At 35.9% G+C, this 20,446-nt stretch overlaps 1 protein-coding gene across 1 annotated transcript in view; it reads left to right on the top strand.

Moving 5' to 3' along the window:
- The window catches only part of FRMD3 (FERM domain containing 3), a 73,458-nt gene that overhangs the window by 39,394 nt on the left and 13,618 nt on the right, over positions 1-20,446 (top strand). The window contains exons 6-12 of the mRNA XM_033520681.1: positions 6,986-7,073; positions 8,877-8,965; positions 11,223-11,286; positions 12,297-12,382; positions 15,623-15,697; positions 16,256-16,324; positions 19,463-19,584. Of these exons, the coding sequence (XP_033376572.1) occupies positions 6,986-7,073; positions 8,877-8,965; positions 11,223-11,286; positions 12,297-12,382; positions 15,623-15,697; positions 16,256-16,324; positions 19,463-19,584 (593 nt within the window). The remainder of the gene's footprint in view (positions 1-6,985; positions 7,074-8,876; positions 8,966-11,222; positions 11,287-12,296; positions 12,383-15,622; positions 15,698-16,255; positions 16,325-19,462; positions 19,585-20,446) is intronic.

Raw genomic sequence — 20,446 nt, 5'->3', positions numbered from 1 at the left:
TCAAATGCCTCTATTCAATGCTGACTTCATATAGGTAAATACAAGTTATGTTTTTTTTCCCTTGGATAGCCAATGTGGATACAGTCTTAAGATACCTGAGTGTTACTGAATTGGCTGTTGTGTCTACTCTGTGTATCAAATGCATTGCAGAAGTCATATGTGAAAGACTTTCTTTTGGGATGAGAAAATTTTCCTGTGAGCATGTGAAATCACTGCCATTTTCTGGTAATAACTATCTCAAAAAACATTTAAAGTGTAATGCTAAAGGGAGTATTTTCTTGAAAACCAAAGTAGCAAATTAATGCTTGTCTTTGATCCAAGCTAAATGAGAAATGTTGTTTAAATTTGTTTTGACAGGCATATAACATTTTTATCCTTTGCTGCATCATCTACTTTGTAGCTACTCAGTGGCGATATAAGCAGTTTCAATTTCCTGTGCTAATTTGACTCTTACTGTGTTCCCTTAGCCATCCCATCAGCTCTAGTATGGCTTTTACACTGGTGCCAGCAGTAGCACAGGGTATCCTGGTCTCCACTGATGTGGCTCTCCAGCTCTTGTGCAGCTGTCAGTGGAGATACTGGCAAGCATAACTACAAGTATTACTGTCGGAGTACAATCTGGGAGGCTGTCCTAGAAGACTTGGCAATGGTTGCTAAAAAATGCTTTTCTTTGTGGGTGTTAATATCATTTCATTCAAGATTAAACAACTTCTTGCATGATGAATATATTGAAATTCAGCATATGTTGAATACATTAAAACCAACTAAAACTAAATTATGATTTAGCTGGTGCAGAATAAGGTGGATTTATTTCATTTAAGTGCTTCATACAGTTAAAAGTACATATTATATGGATTTATGCATGGTGCTGGTGGCCCACTCATGTACACTTTATATTTAGCTTCTAGTACTACCCTAATCACATTGGTATCTAACAACCTTGTATACACGGAGGGAATTAAATTGAAAGAACAGACAGTATGCTCCAAAACTTGCAAGTCATGTTACAAAAGAGAGCAACTTTTACATTACAAAAGAAGCCACTTTTCTTGGGATCAAGGATCTGTTAAGGTTTTTGTGGAGCTGAGGGGAAGGTCTGGAAAAGAACAGGGTTTGGGCTGCTGTAGGGATAAGTGCCTTCCAGGCCTCAGGGCCCAAAGTGTTTTCAGTTCCTGTTCATAAAAAATATACTGAGGACTTTGGAGGGCTGAGTCCAATGTCCTCTTCATTTCAGCTTTGGTATCCCATGGTGCCTCAGAGTTTTCCAGTGTAGTCATTTAGATTTATTTATCAGGCCATATGTTGGCAACTATCACTGCTTCAAAAATAACCAAGTCTCTAAGTATTAAAACATCATTGTGTGTGGTGGTGTAATAGATGAAGAATTTGTTTCTGTTCTGCTACATTTTCCCAGTGTTTTCACTCCAGAATTTGTATCAGTTGTAATCTGGATGAATCAGAGAGATGGTTGGAATGTAGTTACCTAGTCCCTTCCCTGAAGGATTACATGTGTGCTGGTTTTCTCAGAGCTTTATTTCTTCTGACAGAAATGTTCTTAAGACCAATTCAAATTAAGGAACTGTTCTTGTAAGTCTGGTATCACTAATTAGAAAATAATAAGAGTAAGATGTAGTTTTATTGCATTAATGTTTGCATGGTACAGAGAGTATTTCCAGAAGCTTTATGATGACGCACAGCTTTCTCTGAGTGGGAATTTAATGGAAGAGACAGTTGTAGCAGTAATCTAGAGAAAGGAACTTCACAGACTAAAGACTGCCATTCTTCTTTGAAAAACTGGAAAGATATATCAATACATGGGAATTTTCTTTTTATATAATTCCAAGAAGTATTCAGTAGAAAGGATCATCTGTTTGACCTGAAAAGATTGTAAAATTTATGGAAACATTTATAGTTTTTTGGCTTTAGGAGAGATTTTTCTTGTGTGTATGTGAACTTCTGCATGCACTGCATTTTTTACTTCTTTTTTCCCTGTAAAGAGTGGTCATAATCATGATCTGCAAATATCATTATTTTTGCCTGTCTCATGATGAGGTTTAGAATCAGGTTCTGCATGCTTAACACACTGATATCTTCATATGCCTGTGTGAAATTTTAAAATGTAAGGATTTCTTCATAAGCTGGAAGGAAATATTTCTTTTGCTCCCCTCCTCCCTTCTCACCTCTTCTCTGTTTGGAGAAGGCATTGTGGGCCAGGTGTGTTTGGACCAGATATATTAATCTACTGTGATAATAAAACCAGAAAGATTACTAGATATCTCTGTATCATGGGAGTACATTTTAAATTAATATTAGGTAAATTAAAACTGCATCTCTTCTGTAAATGTATTCTGTCTTTGAATACACGTAAAGTTGTCTGTGTCACTGCATCAATTTATGAAGTAAAGCTGAAATACAAATGTCTGAACACAGACTTCACAGATACCATCTCAGTCTGATCTCTGAAGGCACACAAGTAATTTGAAATGTTCTAATAGAAGGAGTTATGTAATTTGCACATATCATTACAGCATGCATGCTGTAAAATTAAACCCAAAAGCATTTAATAGACTCAGTAAAAGAGTTTGATTATTGTTTTAAAGTGGTTATTTGGGTTTTACTCAGATTCTGTCTGTCTGAGAGAAAAAACAACTTTACAGTAAAAGTTAAAATTGATATTTAAGTGTTCTGCAGCTTTCTAAGTTTAGTATGTTTCAGCAATTTTCAGCAATTCATTTACTTCCTAGATGATAATGTTTCTTTCCATATACAGACCCTTTTAAAGGCTTTCCTCTGCCAGTGCCAGGCTGGGCAGTTCCTGGGGACCTGCACTGCTGTTTGGGCAACGTGCTGAATCTGGCCTTATCATTCTGATAAACTGAACCACAGACTACAATGCAATTTCCTTTACCAGAATCCTAATTTAGTTCTTTTCCTTGAAATTATCACCACCACTGTGTTGTTTTTTCCACTACAACTAAAACATTAGCAATCATAGCAGGTTTATTTCAATGCTACATAGCACCATTATTGTGACTAAAAATACAGCAAAAAGACTTTATTTAAAAACATCTCCACTATCTGCCAAAATATTCTGAGCTTAAAGTAAGATCTGATCAAGACCATTAGTGCTATAATTTTATAACAACTGGAATCTCAGATACATGTAAAGAGATTTAAAGATGCAACAGCAAAAACTTATTTGTGTGGTAAGCAGTTGTGTGTTCAGTGTGCAGTGCAGCGAAATATGCTGACTCTTTGGCAGAGTTTTAGCATTATTTTAGGTTAAAAGGAACCCCAGGTAGCTCAGTTCTGCTGGGAGATGGCCTCTAGAAACTCTGGGATAGAACAGCAAGAATATTTAATAGGAGGACATAATTTTTGAAGTTGTTACTGTTGTCTCTCCTGCGATCACAGTGAAATATGTCCATGATTGCAGGGTAGGGCAAAGAGAGGTTGATTGTTTAAAGCATTACAACTGATGTCCCTGGTTCGCATGGAGTTGAATATGTAATGTCTCTAGAGGCCAGATCATTATGTACGTATTTATTTATTCTTTTATTAAAATACATTAGTACACCTTTAGAAACCGCAAATGTACAGAAGATAAACATAAATAGTACATACTCTAGTAAAGTATTGCTATTGTATTCTGCAGCAAGTACCTTTTCTTGACACAGAGATGAGGCAAAAGGGTGGACTGTAATTGTTATTATTTTTTTAAAAGTCTCACGGCACTTTATAAGTCAGTAAGAGAATCAGAGAAGACAAATCAAATGACCTCACTAATGGCACTCAGGAACCAAGAGGATGAGAATAGCATTGAAAATGTTTTTCCTTTGCTGTTTTTTCTGCATGGTCTTCTTTGTCAAAAGGAGTTAATTCTCAATCCCGTGCTGTTTCATCCTTAACTTGTACTAAGATTTATGACTTCAGTATGTAGCAGATACATACTTCAAAGGAAAGGTATGAAGGGAAGAAATTTCTGGAATGATTTGGTTTTGGCAGTGAGTGAAGCAAGTAGACCATCACTATGACACACCCTGGAAGTTATTCCCCGTTGAGCTTCCTTGCCTTTGAAGTGCTTCAAAGTTGGGACCCTGTGGGGAGTAAAGAGAGCTTTTACATCCTCTAATGCATATTTCTCATGAGCCTCAAGTTAAAACAGAATGTTTTGCATACTTCTCAGTGTTCTGTTGAAGTATTTGTTTCATTAAAATTTTATTAGGAACTTTTGGATTGATTGATTGACTCTTAGGTTGAATCATTAATTCATAGCTAATGGTTGTGGAGCTCTAATTTCACAAATAATCCACCCTTTAGCATTTGTATGATATGCAGAAAATTTTCTGAGGAGTTCTTCCTGGTTTTGGCCATGTTCAGTACCTTTGCCATGTAGCAGGCGGGTGTTGTACTGCCTGCAATATATAGGAAGAGAACATATCTTTCCCTTAGTGCTGAATTCATACTGAAAAATAAGGTCAAGAACAGTAAATTCAGACACTTGAGTTTCCTGAGAGTACTGGGTTCCAAAAAAACAAATATGTGTTTGCTAAATATTCCCTGATTTTTGACTGTAAAATACTTGCATAAATATAAATTATTGTATAAAGCTGTTTGTTGCATATAGAAGGCTTACGGGCTTTTTCACAAAGCAAATCAAAAGCATATCTAATGTTAGATCAGTGACTGATAAAAAAACGTTGACTTTGCTGGTAGGATTTGTTACAGTTATATTTTTATTTAGTAAGAAAATTTTCATTACTGAGTTACACATGAAAAGCATATTATCAAGGCTTAAATGCTAATCCCTTCATAAGGGATGAATGAGGATTTTTTTCATTTGATATTGTCCTTGACTCTTGTGCTTTGTGATGTTCTTTTAAGGCTTTGCACTCTAGCTATTTGATTAGTCTGTAGTAAGATAAGATCAAATTTGCCCATGTCTTCTGCTTTTTTTCCCCAAAATTACACAGTTTGTTTCACTTGAGGTAGATAAAATCATTATAGTTGCAGAGGGTGTGGGGGAGAGGAGCCTGATAATACTTATTTTAATGTCTCTTTAATAGTATTGGCAAATTGAGATTTTTTTTTTCCTCATTTGAATATACCAACTCTCCAAACCACATTGTTGCAAACTAATTGTCACTTTTTGGTCCGTTGTAACCAGAAGATTAACTCTCCTTTGTACCAGCAAACAGAAGTGGATAAAAAAATGCATTTTATAATCCTTTGTTTTTGTAAGGCCCAACATCTAATAAGCATTCAAACCACTTGTTTGGCTTTTCACTATGCAACATAACCATTTTAAAGTAATTTAGGTCTAAACTAGTGAATTACTTCTGTCAAATGCAGTACATGAAATAAACTTGTTGCCTTTTTAGAGGCCATTTATGGTCTCACAGTTGTAAAGACACATAAAGTTGTGATTTAGTAGTATTTAAAATGAAGTAAAAGCTTAGTAGAGCTACCAGAAATCTGAGTGGAAAAGTAACCATTTTTGTTTGAATGCTGCTTTCATGCTGCTTTCTCCTTAAATATTAGCTGTATAAATATACATTCGTGGTTTTTTGGTGCTCCCCTTAATACATGCTCTTCCCCACTGGAAGTGGTGAGAAAGAGACCAAAACAGGAAAGAGAAATAAGGTCACTTCTTCCCTAAAATGTATTTTTTTAATTTAGATGAAAAACATCCACAAAAATATGGTCTGAAATAAAGTGGAGGTTGTGTAGTGTCAGATAAATACTGAAGTAGCCCAAGAAATATTGTGGGGTTGACTAGGAGATAATAAACAGTGAAGTAAATATGAGCAATTTTAAAACTTTGCAACAGAAATGGTTATTGACACTTACTTTACCACAGGTCATTATCCTGTCATGTTCAAAATAGGATTTGATGTCCATAGGCATGGTAGATGTTGCTTTAATTGTTAAACTGAACTTTTGACCAAATACTGGACATCATATGTCAATACTTGTTGGTTTCTACATGGTGGGGAATGACAGGCTTTCAGGGAAATTATGTTACAACAATACACAGTGAAGTATTAAATGTCAATTCCTATGTACAATTGATCACAGTGTAAGACTGAGCTCACAACAATAAAAGGGTAAAATAAAGTATGACTGTTGCTATGCTCCTTGAAAGTTTGTTTATGGCTTTTTTTTTATTTCTTTCTTTTAATTTGCATGTAAAGTATTTATGAGGTTTGGCTTTCTAAAGGTCCTAGGCACTGGTCAATATCAAAAAATTGTATTATCTATCAAAATCATGTACTCTAGTCATACAGACACAGAAATTAAGTAATACTTGAAACAGAGAGGCATTGTAAATCTGTGTTAGAGCTTATTGTAATGTAGGTAGTTACCAAAAATCAGATAAAAGTTACTCCAGACCCCAGATCTTCATGCCATCTTTCAGGCTTTAGTGTATATTTGCTGTTGATTATAGACAACCTAAAAATAGGGGTGTATAAATGGAAATGCTGACAAATTCTGAGCTATCATGTTGGTAGCAGGCACTGCTATAATTAGGCATACATCTGAGTAGGCAGTGTAATATGATTGCTGTGTTTATACCCTGCACTGGAAGGAATGTTTGTTAATCTGCACAATCCTTTTAAATGAGATGGTGAGCAAGAGTTTGTGGAAAAAAGATGCTGAGGTTTATTTCATATTCAGGCTGACATGAGGATATATCAAAAAGACAAGAAATACTTGCAGAATATTAGATAATTTTGTTGTTATCTCAGGATTCATAAAAATAAAACAGAATTTACCTGAAAGCATCAGGCACTGTACAATTTAGCAGAAGAAAAGATGTGAGAAGTTTTCTACCTTTTTATTACAAAAAAAAATGATTGAGATAGTTTTAATGTCAGTAAAAACTTTACCTCCCTCTGTCTTTAGGCATTTAAACTCTCCAGTCAAAAAGTATTTTTCTCCTATTTTTTGTTCTGGCAAACAGCTTTTTCTTTTGTAATTTCAGAGGTCAGAGCCCAGCTGTTGCTGAATTTAACTTGCTTCTTAAAGCAAATTCTTTGGAAACTTATGGTGTTGATCCTCATCCTTGCAAGGTAACAATTCTTTTTGCTAACTTTTAATAAAATGCTCTTTTTAGTAACATCTAGTTAAAATCCAGTAATGGAATTGATTTAGCTCTGGTTTTTATCCAGGCACAAATAGGGAGCAATTTCTTAAAAAGCTGCCCTGAAACTATGTATTATGCTTAAGCCTTGGAAGAACACTGGTTAACATTTCTGCATCAGTCTAAAAGCAGGTCTCCCCAGAGGAAGCAGAAGAACATCCCAGGAGAATCTAGTAGATTGTAATGGCATAAACTCTGATTATAGTCCATAATTTCTTTGCATTTAGTGCAAAGGTTTCTTTTAATTACTCCAGGTATGAATATTTTTTGCTTGCCAAGATTTTCAGAATTCATCATTATTTTGACAAGATGCAACATATTGATAGTCCATGGCAGATCAGTTTTTCAAACACCATCAAAATATGCAAAGCTTAAGAAGACCAGCAAGCCAAATGTACAAGCAGGAGAACCCACTTCCCATTCCCACTTCCCACTTTGTTATTTTGTGGTCCTCTCTAAGAAGGTGATCTTAAGTTCTGATTATCTTGTATGCATGCATTTTTAATTACTTGGTTGTACCTGCATAATCTGCAGTGTTTATTTTTAGAGTGACTTGTCTTGTGTTTCAACTGCTGCTTTTGCTTTGGCTTGTGTATTATCTCTTCTGCTAGGTCAGCAGTGCTGTTTAGTTAGCTGTTCTGATGGTGAGCATCCTTAAGCAGTCAGCTCTAATACAAAACTGTGTAAGATTTGGTATGTACTTTTTGAGGAACGGTGCTCCTGTGTGAAAGACGGGGTCGTTGTTCAGAGCCTAGTGAAGTCAGTGACGTAATAAACTTGCCTTTGAAACTATACTACAAATTTTCAAAAGGTGTCCCAGAAACTGAGCCATAACTGGCTCAGAATTACTTCTTTACCTGTGTGGCAGAGCTTATAATGGAGGGGGGTGCTATCAGAGGTTTATCACCCATACCCAAGGAAAATCTGTCTGTCTTCTGAAAGTGAACTGCAAAGAAAGGTTCTTTGCTGGCTCCTTATGACATGCTTCTTTCAGTGCTGTGGCTGATACTCCAGAACCATCCCTGTTTCTGTTCCCCTTTTTTTTGTTGGTAAAACATAAGGCATAATAAAGTTGATAATCTTTAGTAAGATGAGGGTATGGAACCTGGGATGGACAGAAAATCTGGTTCATACAAAATTAATCTCAATCATTAATCAAAAACTAAGCCAGAACTTTTATTGTGAAGTTTTATTTTAAAAATTTTCTTTTCTATTTGAAAGGCACGTACCACTATTTCTTCTGGTTTGTACTGAAGAGAATATGAGTACAAAAGAGAAGCTTATATTAGTAAATACTGTCTGTCAGCAGTATTTCAAACATGACACCTTTCAGAGGAACTATGTATTGTGAACTCTTAAAAAAATATGTGTTGAAGCACATATGAATCCCTGGTTTGTAGTTAGTCCTCCTTTTAAGAATGGGACATACACAGAAGTACATTTTCAATAAATTTGGTAAGTCTACCTAAGGAGTTCCTGTTGTCATCAGCTACAGGTAGATGGAAACAAAGCATAAGATATTGTTACTAAAATGCCTAGAAATAAATGAGGTCTTTGTTGCCAAGAGCAGTCCTTTCCTTTAGAATTGTACATTTTGAAGGCATAATTTGTTTTGAAGATGAAAATAAAATAAAGGTAATTTAGAATGGAGTGACAATTTATGTTACCAGTAAGAAATACCTCATTGGATGACGGGAAAGTTTTGTTGTTATGTTTCTTTTTCTCTTTCAAGGACTCATTTGGGACAACTACATTTTTAGGATTCACAGCTGCAGGATTTGTAGTTTTCCAGGGGAATAAAAGAATTCATTTATTAAAATGGTAAGCATATGATGTAAGAATATTTTAATAAATAAGCATATCATCTCCTGTGTCTTCTCTTCCTACCATCTTCACCTCAATTTGTTGTCGTTAAGGAGAACCATGTGAATATTACATCTCCTGCCCCGTCATGTTTCTGTTTTAAATGATTTTAGATAAGAAAACTACAACTGCAACAATAACAACAACAACAGCAATTTGGTCTCATTCAACTCCCAGTGAAAACTATTCCACAGACTACATTAGTCAACATAATTTACAAATGCTAAAATTGAGTAAGTTGATTTTTCAGCTATGCTGTAAATCACCTGTGAGGTTTTTTGGCAGAGAGGTCTGGGACACTTATAGAAGTCCACCTTAATCTTTATTTGAATCTTGGAAATATTGCAAGTTTCTCATTTAATTACCCTCTAATTTGAAAACTATAAAAGAACTTATTTGATAAGCAGAGGTGGTAGAGGTGAGAATGCCCTTGAATTTTTATTTTTTTAGTCTCTGTTTTTAAAGAAATGGGCACCTATGCTACTGTCCTTGGTTTGTCTAGGTTTGCTTTTATTTGAACTCCAGGACTTAATTTGTTAGCCTTTGTCAGCCACATTTGAGGAAGAGGTAAAACCTGAGCTCCTGCAGATGATGCTAAGAGCAGCGAGCCACACCCTCAGCAGTGTGGTGCAAAGTGACCAGTCATCCTTAGACACTGATAATCTCATTTTAGCCCTGCTGCTACATGCATGCCAACAACAGTTTCTTAGGTATGCCTGTTCCGTCTCTGAGCTCTCAGCCTGTCTTGTGGGATCAAGAAGGGCAGAAAGTGAAAAAAACGGTGAAGCTGGGCTCCTTGCTGCATATTTGTAGAAATTTCCCTGAGTGTTGAATAACCTGAAATCCTCGGAAGGGTAAAGTCATTGTAGTCCTGTCTGTACAATTGAGTTCCCTATTGAGCTCTGGGGACATGCCTGTCGAAAGCCATCCATTTGCAAACCTGGATTTACACTATAGTTTCCCCAGGGTTAATTGCAGGTAGCTGGGGTCACAGTACTCAATGGTTTGTGGTTTTGGCACTAAGAAAATATAACAATAATGTCAGTCTATGGCACACTGAGGAGAGAGTAGCACTTGCCAAGCATGTGTCCACCGTACCATGGGAAATCAATCTCACAGCAAGCATTTAGCTTCTCATGTTATTTGAGGATAATGTGTCCTAGGCGTATTTATTAAGTGCATTAATATATAAATCAGATAAAAAATAAAGCAGTGACAGAGGAAAACCCAATAAACTCTCAGGTGTACATTAGAGGCTGAAAGGTCTAATGTACACCTAAAAAAAGGTTTTATCTGAACGCATGTACTGCTTCTTTCATTTTAGAGGCCTAAGAAGTAAGTGCAAGTAGCTGTAACTAATTTTAGCTGAAATGTGCACTTCACAATAAAACCCCAAATTTGTATTTGAGATTTTCTTTTCAATGTAAAAGCTTTCACAATGATTTTTGGTTTTTTCATGTGAAAGGAAAACTTGTTGTAAAGTTTCAGGTATAGCATTGTCCTTGCCTCGAAGATTATTCCTGTTTCAACTCTGACTTGCAAAACCCTTTGGGAAATTTATGAAAAAACAGTGTCTCCATTTTAACTCTGGTAATGACAAAATTTCCATTACAATTTAAGCAGAGGCATGGCATTGCCTTTTTATGGTGCACTGTTATTCCATATGTAGATTGAGAACTGAACCTTGATTAAATTATATTTTGATACAGATTTTTCAACTCAAAAAGCCCCTCTGTAACGACTGCTGTCAAACATTTTATTCTTGTGTTCTGTAATAAGTAGTCAGTTATTAAGACACGTGATATGAAGCCTCAGATAAATAAGTATAGAGAAAAGAACATTATCTTTCCCTCAATTTAATTATAATAGACGCTATAAGATTTCAAGACGTAAGAGGAATTGTGTAGTGTGCCATACATATAATATAAATATAAGCTTCTTTCTACCTTTAATTTCCTCTTCACTTTCCAGCAGACAAAGTTAATTCTTTGAAGGTACATAAGGATGTAAAATAAATTCTCTGGGCTTATGTCCTCTAAAAAAATTAAACTATTAAATAATTTTGTCCTAAAGTCTGTAAGGCCTTTTGTGGGCTTTTGTCATTTGATAGCCTGCTTGACTTTGGTAATCAGGGAAACTTACATGCTAGTTACTTTTCTTACTTGTAGACCTATCTTTTTTTTCCCCTATACCTAAATATTTTTTCTCTTTCTAGGTGTGATGTCTATAAACTGAAATTTGAAGGGAAGACATTTTATGTGTTTGGAGCTCAGAAAGAGGTTATGTTTAATATTTTTACAGAACTTCTGTATTTGATTAAGCTTGTATAAGACAATATATTTTTTAACCAAACAAACTTCTAAATAATCAATAATTGTATTTAATATTGTAAATAAACAGACTGTGAATGAATGGGAGTAATTTTTGAAAAAATGTCTAATTTGCAAAGGGTTGAGACATTTCTCACTTAATTTTCATACTGTGGATTGTTCATGGTTTTGGATGCCATTGGAGTCAAGCTTTAATTTATTTTTAAGTGCTAAAGCTGTACTTGCCCACTGTAAAGTACAGAAGATGTCTGTATATGATTGCAAATTCGGGTAAGCATTGGTACCTGAGTCAATCTGAGGTATTTTTGGATAATTACAATCCCATCCTCAAATTCTGGTGAGCTGAAAAGTTAGAGTCTGTCTCATGGAATGAGAAGTCCTATCACTGAGCTCTTGTCATTGAAATCCTACAGACTATTTGCCTACAGCATGTTATAATTGGTTCCTTCCCTAGATCAGAGTGATATAGTCTAAGGTTATGGTTTTGAATGGAGGTGGGGAAAGAAAATCAAGGAAGGAAATAATGCCAGAGGTATCAGGGCTGCTCATGTGGTTGCAAGGAGATTCTGATGGTAGGACGTTGAATGGTAGGGAGGAGGGAGAGGTGGGTGGTAAGTGGTGCAGCAACAGTGCGATGTAGAATATTGGACACAGAGATTTCCATCCTTTGCTTTTGACCAGTTTTACAGTTTTAAAAGCCACTTGTACATATGCTCTTCCAGGCCCTCTCCAAGCATGTCCTTTTGTTTCTGAAAAAATTGTCTGGGCAGTTTAAATATCAGCTATATATGGATTGTGTGTCTGTGGGTGTCCAGAACCACAGATTTACACTTACACAGAAAGACCTGGTCTTCGGTGTATCTGGTTAAAGGTGATGCCATTAGGTACAGCTATTTCAATCTTTGAGAATTCAAGATTTTCACTGCTTTCATTTGCTTTCTTTTCCTTGCACTTAGAAGAAGGCTGTGCTGTCATTCCATACCTCTACACCAGCAGCCTGCAAGCATCTTTGGAAGTGTGGTGTGGAGAACCAGGCTTTTTACAAGTATGTACACCTGAAGTCATTACCTATATTAAAAGTAAAGTACATGTGTGTGGAAATTTCTCATTGTGAAATGTTCCATTTAACTAACAGAAGGCAAGATGCAGACAGAAAATATGCAAGCTAATGGGAAATATTATTTCACTTCAAGCCAGTGTTAGAAATTGTTTATAATCTAAATGAGACAGGAGGGTTTTGGCTCCAGCACAATGCTTTTACTGCTCTGTAGTGAGATATTGGATGGACAGATTACTGCACTTGTGTCTGGGAACATAGCTGTTAATCTTAGCCCTGCTGTGGAATATCTTGAGAATGGAGGAAAAAAGTCTGTTATGCTTTTTTCTCTGGGCTCTTCTGCCAGGAGGTAATTGTTCTTCCACTTGAAATTGAAGGCTTAGTAAGAGTTGACTGAAAAATACACAGTTCTCTATAATGATTTAAGGAAGAAAAGAAAATATTCTTAGATACATTTTGAAAGATACCTGTGATCTTGTTATACCTAAAGAGCCCATAATGAGACAAAAAAAGGTAGTATCTACCTCCCTATTCTCTGAAAGAGAAGCTAATAATTCCTCACTAAAAGCTCCTCTGGATTTTTTCTGCCCTCCATTGACTTTGTTAGATCTGTTTATTGATGCTTCCCTCTAGGCATGTAGCTTTTATTCTTGCTACTTAATGTTTCCTCACAGCCTCTCCCATATTTTATAAATATCACTGTTTCTGTTTTGGTGCATAGCCACACTAGGGGGCTGCTGTAAGGGTAAAAAAAAATGAAGTAGGAAAAATGTGTCTTCTAACCTGGATGTAATGATCTGCTTTAATTTGGAGAGAGTCTCTTTTTAGCTTTAACAGTGATACAATAATATGTAGTCTGTCCAACTGATATATTCAATTGGATAGAAAAAAGAAAAGGAAGTAGGAGCTGACACAATGCATTTGTTAATACTCTATGTCAACATCTACTGTGCTTGATATAACCTAAATATAGTCTATAAATAAAGACTAATTTCAAGTTTATTCAGGAGCACTTTCTGTTGGAAGTGGACTTAAGTAGGAAAATACTGCATGGTGTTTGAGTAGTTTTATGTTATGTTACAAGAAATAAATAGGGAATAGGAGATGATTTCCACCTAAAGGAGATAAATAAATTTCTTTGAGTAGAAATTAGTTCAATGTAAAAATGTCTCAGGCAGACTCGCAGAAATATCACCTCTCTGCTGTTGTTAAATGGCTGTAATATTAACTATTTGGGTTTTGGTCACAAATACTTGATTCAGGGGATTTGATCTTGGCTAGATGCCGATGCCTACCAGCTGCTCTTTCACTCCCTCTGCTTAACAGGTCAAGAGGAAAAAGTATGATAAAATAGCTTATAGCTTACAAGAAAAACAAAGGGATTGCTTACAAACTACTGTCACAGGCAAAACAGACTTGACTTGGAGAAGTTTAATTTAATTTCATTTTAACCTTTTCACTCTTTTTCAAATTATCAACAGAGACAAAATTAAAACAACCCTTCCCTTGTTTCATTCCAGGATCAACTTTACTCCTTCATTTCTGACTCCTCTATGTCCTCCTTGCCCTGAGCAGCTCAGGGAGATGGGGAATGGGGATTGCAGTTCCTCTCTGCTGCTCCTTCCTTCTTACTCTCTTCCTCTACTCCAATCTCTTTCATGAACTCCTCAAGCATGGGTCCTTCCCATGGGCTTGCAATCCTTCAGGATATACTTGCTGAATCTTGTGTTCCTCTCCATGGGCCACAATGCCTGCCTGGAGCCAGCTCACGTGTGAGCTCTCCATGGGGCTGCAGCTTCAGAGCATGTTGGTCTGCTACAGGGCCTTCCATGGGCTGCAGCAAGGATATCTGCTGTGTATTTGCTGCAGCAGGACAGCCTCCTTCCCCACAATTTTCTCCATTCACTTCAGGGTAGAATCTGCTACCAGGGTCGCACCTCCTCCCCTTCATTATTCTCTGACCTTAGCATGTTCAATGCTGTTTCCCTGATCTATTTTTCTACTTTCCAAATTTATTGAGTGGAATTATTCCTTAACAATTATTGCTTGAAGTTATGCCCACCTTTCAATTTTGGTGGGTCTTTCAAGAGGACTTTAATGAAACGAAGATTGGTAATGTTACTCAATGGATAGGGATGTGAACAATAGATTGGAAAATTGTAATGTTTGATATGCAGAGTGCAGAAGAAAAACAATAATTCTTCAAACATGAAACTGAAGCCAAAACTATCTATAAGTAAAGCCTTAAGATAGTAGTTTCAAAACAGGAAATGTCTCTACACATTTCAGAGAAATAGAGTTGTACAGTGGGGACTGTTTCTTAGCAGCATTAGATAAATCCCATTTGTTTAAGTTCTGTACAATGGCAACAGGATATTCTAATAAGATTAAAGCAGACAGAGTGAGATTGTATAAATAATTCACAGCAATGACACTTTGCCTTAATTAAATTCAGTCCTCTCCTCTCCCTAGAAGAGTTTGAGACTTGGAATTTAAGGTAAAGCCATAATCACATGACAAGTTTTGAAAAACAGAGCTTTAGTCCTGTCTTGGTCTGGGTTCAGGGGTCACTGTTGCAATTATTCAAGTAGATGTTAATCATAGAAAGTTGTTTACTAGGGTCTGGGAATGAGACACTCAGTACAAAATCGATTTGCCATTTTTCAAGAGAACATCAAAGAAATGGCAGTATGAGGAACTCCTCTGTGTTAGACTGTGATAAAAGGTTGCTGTGTACTCGGTGATTACAGAGAAGCAGTAGGATATGATGCAGGCTACTAAGAAGTTGACTGAATAGAGATATTGGAAAAGCATCTACTTTGGGAGACAAGTTGTCTTTATTATTTCTTTGTTTTCCCAGTGGAAAAGCAGAAATAGCCATATTCTCCCACAAACAAGGTGGTGTTAGGACATGTCTCAGAGGCTTTTGGTATACCATGGTCTTTCCTTCATCCTCAGAATGAAAATTCAGAGACGCAGCAAGCATCTGCATTTCATTTTCTTGTTCTCATGATAATCACTTGTTCCATGTTCAGTTGTTCTATGCTGTCTCAATGATTTTCTGTGTGCTTCATAGTCTAGTTAGAATAAATGCCTTAAAAAAGTTGAAAAGCTCATTTTTGGAATATTATTTTATGGTATAAAAATAACAAAGCTCGTGGTTTGTCTTGTTCATTTATGCTTATCTTGTCCTTGAAAAGGTGACAGCCTCTGTTATTTTTCTTCAAGGTATGCAAAGTCCAGTCAGATCAAGACAATGTCCAGCAGCAAGATATTTTTTAAAGGCAGTAGATTTCGATATAGGTAGGTGTTTGCTGTTTCTTATTCATGGTAAATAATTTCAGGAAGTAAGAAAATGCCGGTAATTACTCATGGCAAATTCAGGGCTTTTCCTGCTGGAGGATCTGTTCATGCCTAGCTGACTTCAAGATATGAAAGTCTTTCTGTTGCCTTTTCTAGTGTCACTTGAAAAATTAGCAGGAGCTTTTTCACAGATGCTTCTGTAAAGAGTACTTCTACTATCAGATAGCTGCACTTTTGGTTCAGCTTCTGTAAAAATAAGGATGTGTGGCAATTGCAGAGATTTTATGCCTCTTGCAGCTGGGCAGCTCTGAATCAGGTGTGAGATACAGTCCTGTTCCACTCCTGGTGTTCTACTACAAAAAGTTGCTTTTTCTTTGGTAGCTTTGTGGGCAAGGAGTCAGCACGATTTTATTCTGGGACATTATATATGCACTCTATTGCATTTTTTCCCTTTTCTAATTTGATTCTTTTTTAATGTAAATTAATTGGTCACATTTATGTAGTTCTTGGCATGTATCTTAGTATTTACTTGGATATTCATTTCATCTTTTAATGCAGTGGAAAAGTAGCCAAAGAGGTTGTGGAGGCAAGCTCTAAAATCCAGAGGGAACCTCCTGAAGTTCACAGGTATGACATTCAGTATTAAAGTTTAAGGAATAGGGAAGATTATTTTTCTCTAAATAAATATTATCAGATGCAATGGCTGTAATTCTGAGCTTCCACAATTATGCATGCAAGCCTTAGGAAATATACATCTGACAATGATACAAAATTCTGACCAATGTCTCCTGCAAATGAGAACCTAATCTGTGCTGCTTTGAAGCTGAGTTTAACTAATCAGTCAGATTGAAAACTTATATTGGTTTTTGTGTTGTGGCATAAACTGTTATTACATTGTCCTGACAGAAAAGTACGTTCTAATTTCATTCCTAGATTTTATTTGATTTTGAAAGTTGGTTTGAATATGCTTATGGTTCTTTTTTAAAGTATACTTCATAGTTTTTCCATAATGCATTCAGATTAAAAAGCATGAAGTTGATTCAGTAAAGAGGAAAAAATATTAGAGATTTTTTTTTTTTTTGAGGAAAATTTGGCTTGTAAGAAATAAGCTGCTTGACTTTGCAAGCAAACTAATGTTTTCAGGTCCTTATCACTCATTGTATTGACAGTAAAATTTTCTAAAAACCTGATTAAAGCACTTCAGAAAAGGAAGAGGCCATCAGGGAGCCTTTGAAGCCTTTTTAAAAATCAGGTTACTTAAAAGTCTGAACATTTTACAGCCATGTTGCTATTTTTGTTGAGATTTCATGTTTGGGGAGATATTTTTTTTCTTTGTTATTTTTAATTGAATATTGCTATTTTATCTGTATTTGAGTTAAAAGTGGATTGTCTTTACTAAAAGATGGGAATATATTTGCAGTAAATATTTATAATAGGTCATCCAGCCCTAGTCTGTAATTAATAGTTAGGCCATGCAGGCATGTTTCAAACGTATTTTTCCAGATTACATTTTAAAATGGGGTAAGGGAAGGTCTAGAATGTGTTAAATGATAACACAGAAGGCAAAATATAGATGCACCATTGAGACAGTATAAAATATTTGGGCACACAATTGTATTTTAAATGAGAATAGTTGTTCACTTTCAGAAATAGCTTACTTTGCCTACTTTCCAAGAGGTTTCTTTTTTCCAGGAAAAGAAAAGATTTTCATATATTTATTTTTTTTTTATCCTGCATTTTGCTTTTCTTTGATTTCTACATTTAGAAGTATTTTAAACATACTGTTTAAAACTTGGTGTACATAAAGAAACAGATCAGAGAGCAAATAAGTTTATAAAGCAGCATCATATGGATTTAACACCCATCAAATAACAATGCATATCTTTCATCATTAACCTTCTTTCAAAGTTTGCGTTTGTAATATTATGGAAGCTCCAAGTTCAGTTTCTTAGAAATACTAAGAAATACAGTGATTTCAGGTGCTTTTATAACTCAGGTTGTGAAATGGGAGACAGAGGTTGCTGATCCTTCTGAAAGCTCAAGCAGGCAAAAAGGATAGAAAATTTTCAGCTCCAAAAAAAAAAGGCATTTTTAAAAAAAAGTTCCTCTGTAAAAGAGGATTTGGGGATAGGGAATGATGGCTTTTCAGAAGCAGAACATTCAGAAAAAAAAATATTTAATTGAAGGTCAGTGTATATCTATATATCTGTATAAAGTTTTTCCTCCCTATGTCCTCACCCTCAAAGTAAATTCAGTTGTACCACGGTTGCTATAAGAAAGAAACATGCAGTTGAGAGGAGGGTACCACTCAGTATCTTTGTGTTTGGATATTACACTTAAAGCACTGTGTACTGAAAATCTATTGGAGTGTGTAGTCATGCAGGATTAATGCAGTGGCAAGTTCTTCTGATAAACACAAAATGAATGATTTAATGTTTTGCTTCCAGGGCATACTTGAATGTGGCATCTTTGTAAATATGTATGGAGCAGAAGCCTGTGGGTGCTCCCAGGCATAGCTCCTATTTTGGGAGCTGCTTGAGAGCTTTTTACAACAAGCACAAAGGTTCAGGGACTGCATAAAAAGCCTATGGGTTTACCTTTGGGTTGGAATGACTATAATAATCTGAGTGAAAACCTTCTGTGGATAGTGAAAACTTAGACTAAATAGCTATCAGAGAGTGTTCAGAGAATGCAGTGAGGATATGAATTTTTTTGGGTATGTGTTACGGCACAAAAAATCATGTCAATTGAGCAAGAAAGCTTGTTTATTTCCACAGACTGACAGGTAGTGACTACTGACAGGTAGTGTGGGTTAAGAATTGGACATCTGTGTCCCAAGTTTACCTAAACCTTCAGCAACACAGATCCATCTTCTGACTTGAAATAGGTTTTTTGTTCAATCTGTTTATGTGGAATTTTAAGTTAAGCCTTTTATGCAGACTTGAAATGCATTTTGTGAAACTTCAGGACTGTATCAATATACCATTTGAACTCAAGTAGAATACTCTTCCACTTCATCTTTGCTTTTGTCAAAGTAAATATTTTATAATATAATGGTTAAGATTTACTGCAGGACTCTTGCTTCAGGCCTGTATTGTGTAAATCCCAGATAGCATATTCAAAAGAACCATTTTATGTTCTCAGTAATATATTTTTAGGCTAATAACCATGATGACTGAAGAAAATCAGCAGCATTGCTAAAACTTTCCAAAGTATATTCAACACCTGCTACCAGGAAAGCCTCTTAGAGTGAAGTAAGACAAGAAAGAAAACCAGCCGGAGTGCTGGGAGGCATGGTGTAGAGGCAGCATCTGGAGTGTGTGGGCATGAGTGAGAGCACTCTGTATCTGTCAAGAGATACAGTTGTTCCTGCTTTAGTCTTTGATCCTCAGTGCTCAAACTGTAACAAATCCTTTATCCAGTTCTGGAGGCAATGGAACAACTTTCCTCTTCCTTGAATCCGAATACTAATGTTTGCTGCGTGCTATGGAGGGGAGCAACACACTGAAATCCTGCCCAAGACGAAAGGAAGTCAGGCAGTGTAAAGGAGGCAAATCAGCATAATACCTCTCACACTTCAGATGTTGAAATCTTTACATCTGCAGAGGGTGCAGCATTACACAGCTGAAAGCAGCATTCAATGTGTCAAGCTTTTTACAGCAGCTCAAGGCCTAGTAGTTTATACAAAATGATTTTGAGATGAGACTTACTGGACTGCAGCTATTTCCAGTAAGCAAACTGACCCTGTTTTCCCCATTCTTTTAGAACCAGCATTACCCAGAGTCGCAGCTCTCCCTCCTTGAACAAGCAACTCATAATCAACATGGAACCTCTGCAGCCTCTCCTTCCTTCTCCCTGTGAGGAGGAAGAGGTTCCTTTAGATGAAGGTGAGTCACTCAATTCCTGCCAATATTTATTACAAAGCATATGGAAAAAGATATGATACTGACTCAGTGATATGGAAAAAAATTAATAATTTTCATTGGGAATACATAATTAAACCTCTGTATGTCATAACCAGAAATGATCACTATCTCAAGAAACTGCATAAGCCTTCTGCAAGATGTATTGTGAGGAAAGTTAATGCTATTTGATTTCTCTGTCAAGAAATCTTTTAAATTTTCAGGAAGAAGGATCTTAGGAAATAAATAGTCTCAAGATAGCACCTTTTTCTAACTAGTGTCAGCAGACATTCAGGAGTGAAAACTGGCAGTTTACTCGTGGATATTTTTTTTCTCAATTCCCTAATTTTTGTATTTCCTTTCTGCTTTAGTCTGCTAACTTCATTTCCTTGACAAAAAAAAAAAAAAAAAAGATTTAATTATACTCTTTGAAAATCAGCTGGGAAAGATCTTCTGTTAATTTGTCTTCCTTTGTCAAAAAGGGATGTTATTGGAATATCAGTTTGAATTTATTCTGTAGTGTTTTCCATGTGTTTCTTTATTTCTTGATATTTTAAATATCACATGGAGCACCTTTCTTTTTGAGATATGGTCACTACAAACAATGACATGAATGTCATTGCCAGCTTAAATGAGGATAATTGTTTTTGTTCTAATAAAAATGAAGCCAACCAAACAAAATCTGACGCTGGTTCTTGCTTGAGATGTAGTGAGATAATTGTCTCAGAGGTTGGGAAATAAGATCTTTGCTGTTGCTTTGTTTTGGTCAATGGGAAACAGAAAATAGCTGAATATCTTCCTTTTCATGGAAGTATGTCCTAATTTTATTTTGTAGGAGTTGTATGAA

This window comes from Parus major, chromosome Z (assembly GCF_001522545.3).
Source record: "Parus major isolate Abel chromosome Z, Parus_major1.1, whole genome shotgun sequence".
NCBI lineage: Eukaryota > Metazoa > Chordata > Aves > Passeriformes > Paridae > Parus > Parus major.
The sequence above is the reverse complement of the archived record's forward strand: the minus strand, read 5'-3'. Positions and strand labels throughout refer to the sequence as shown.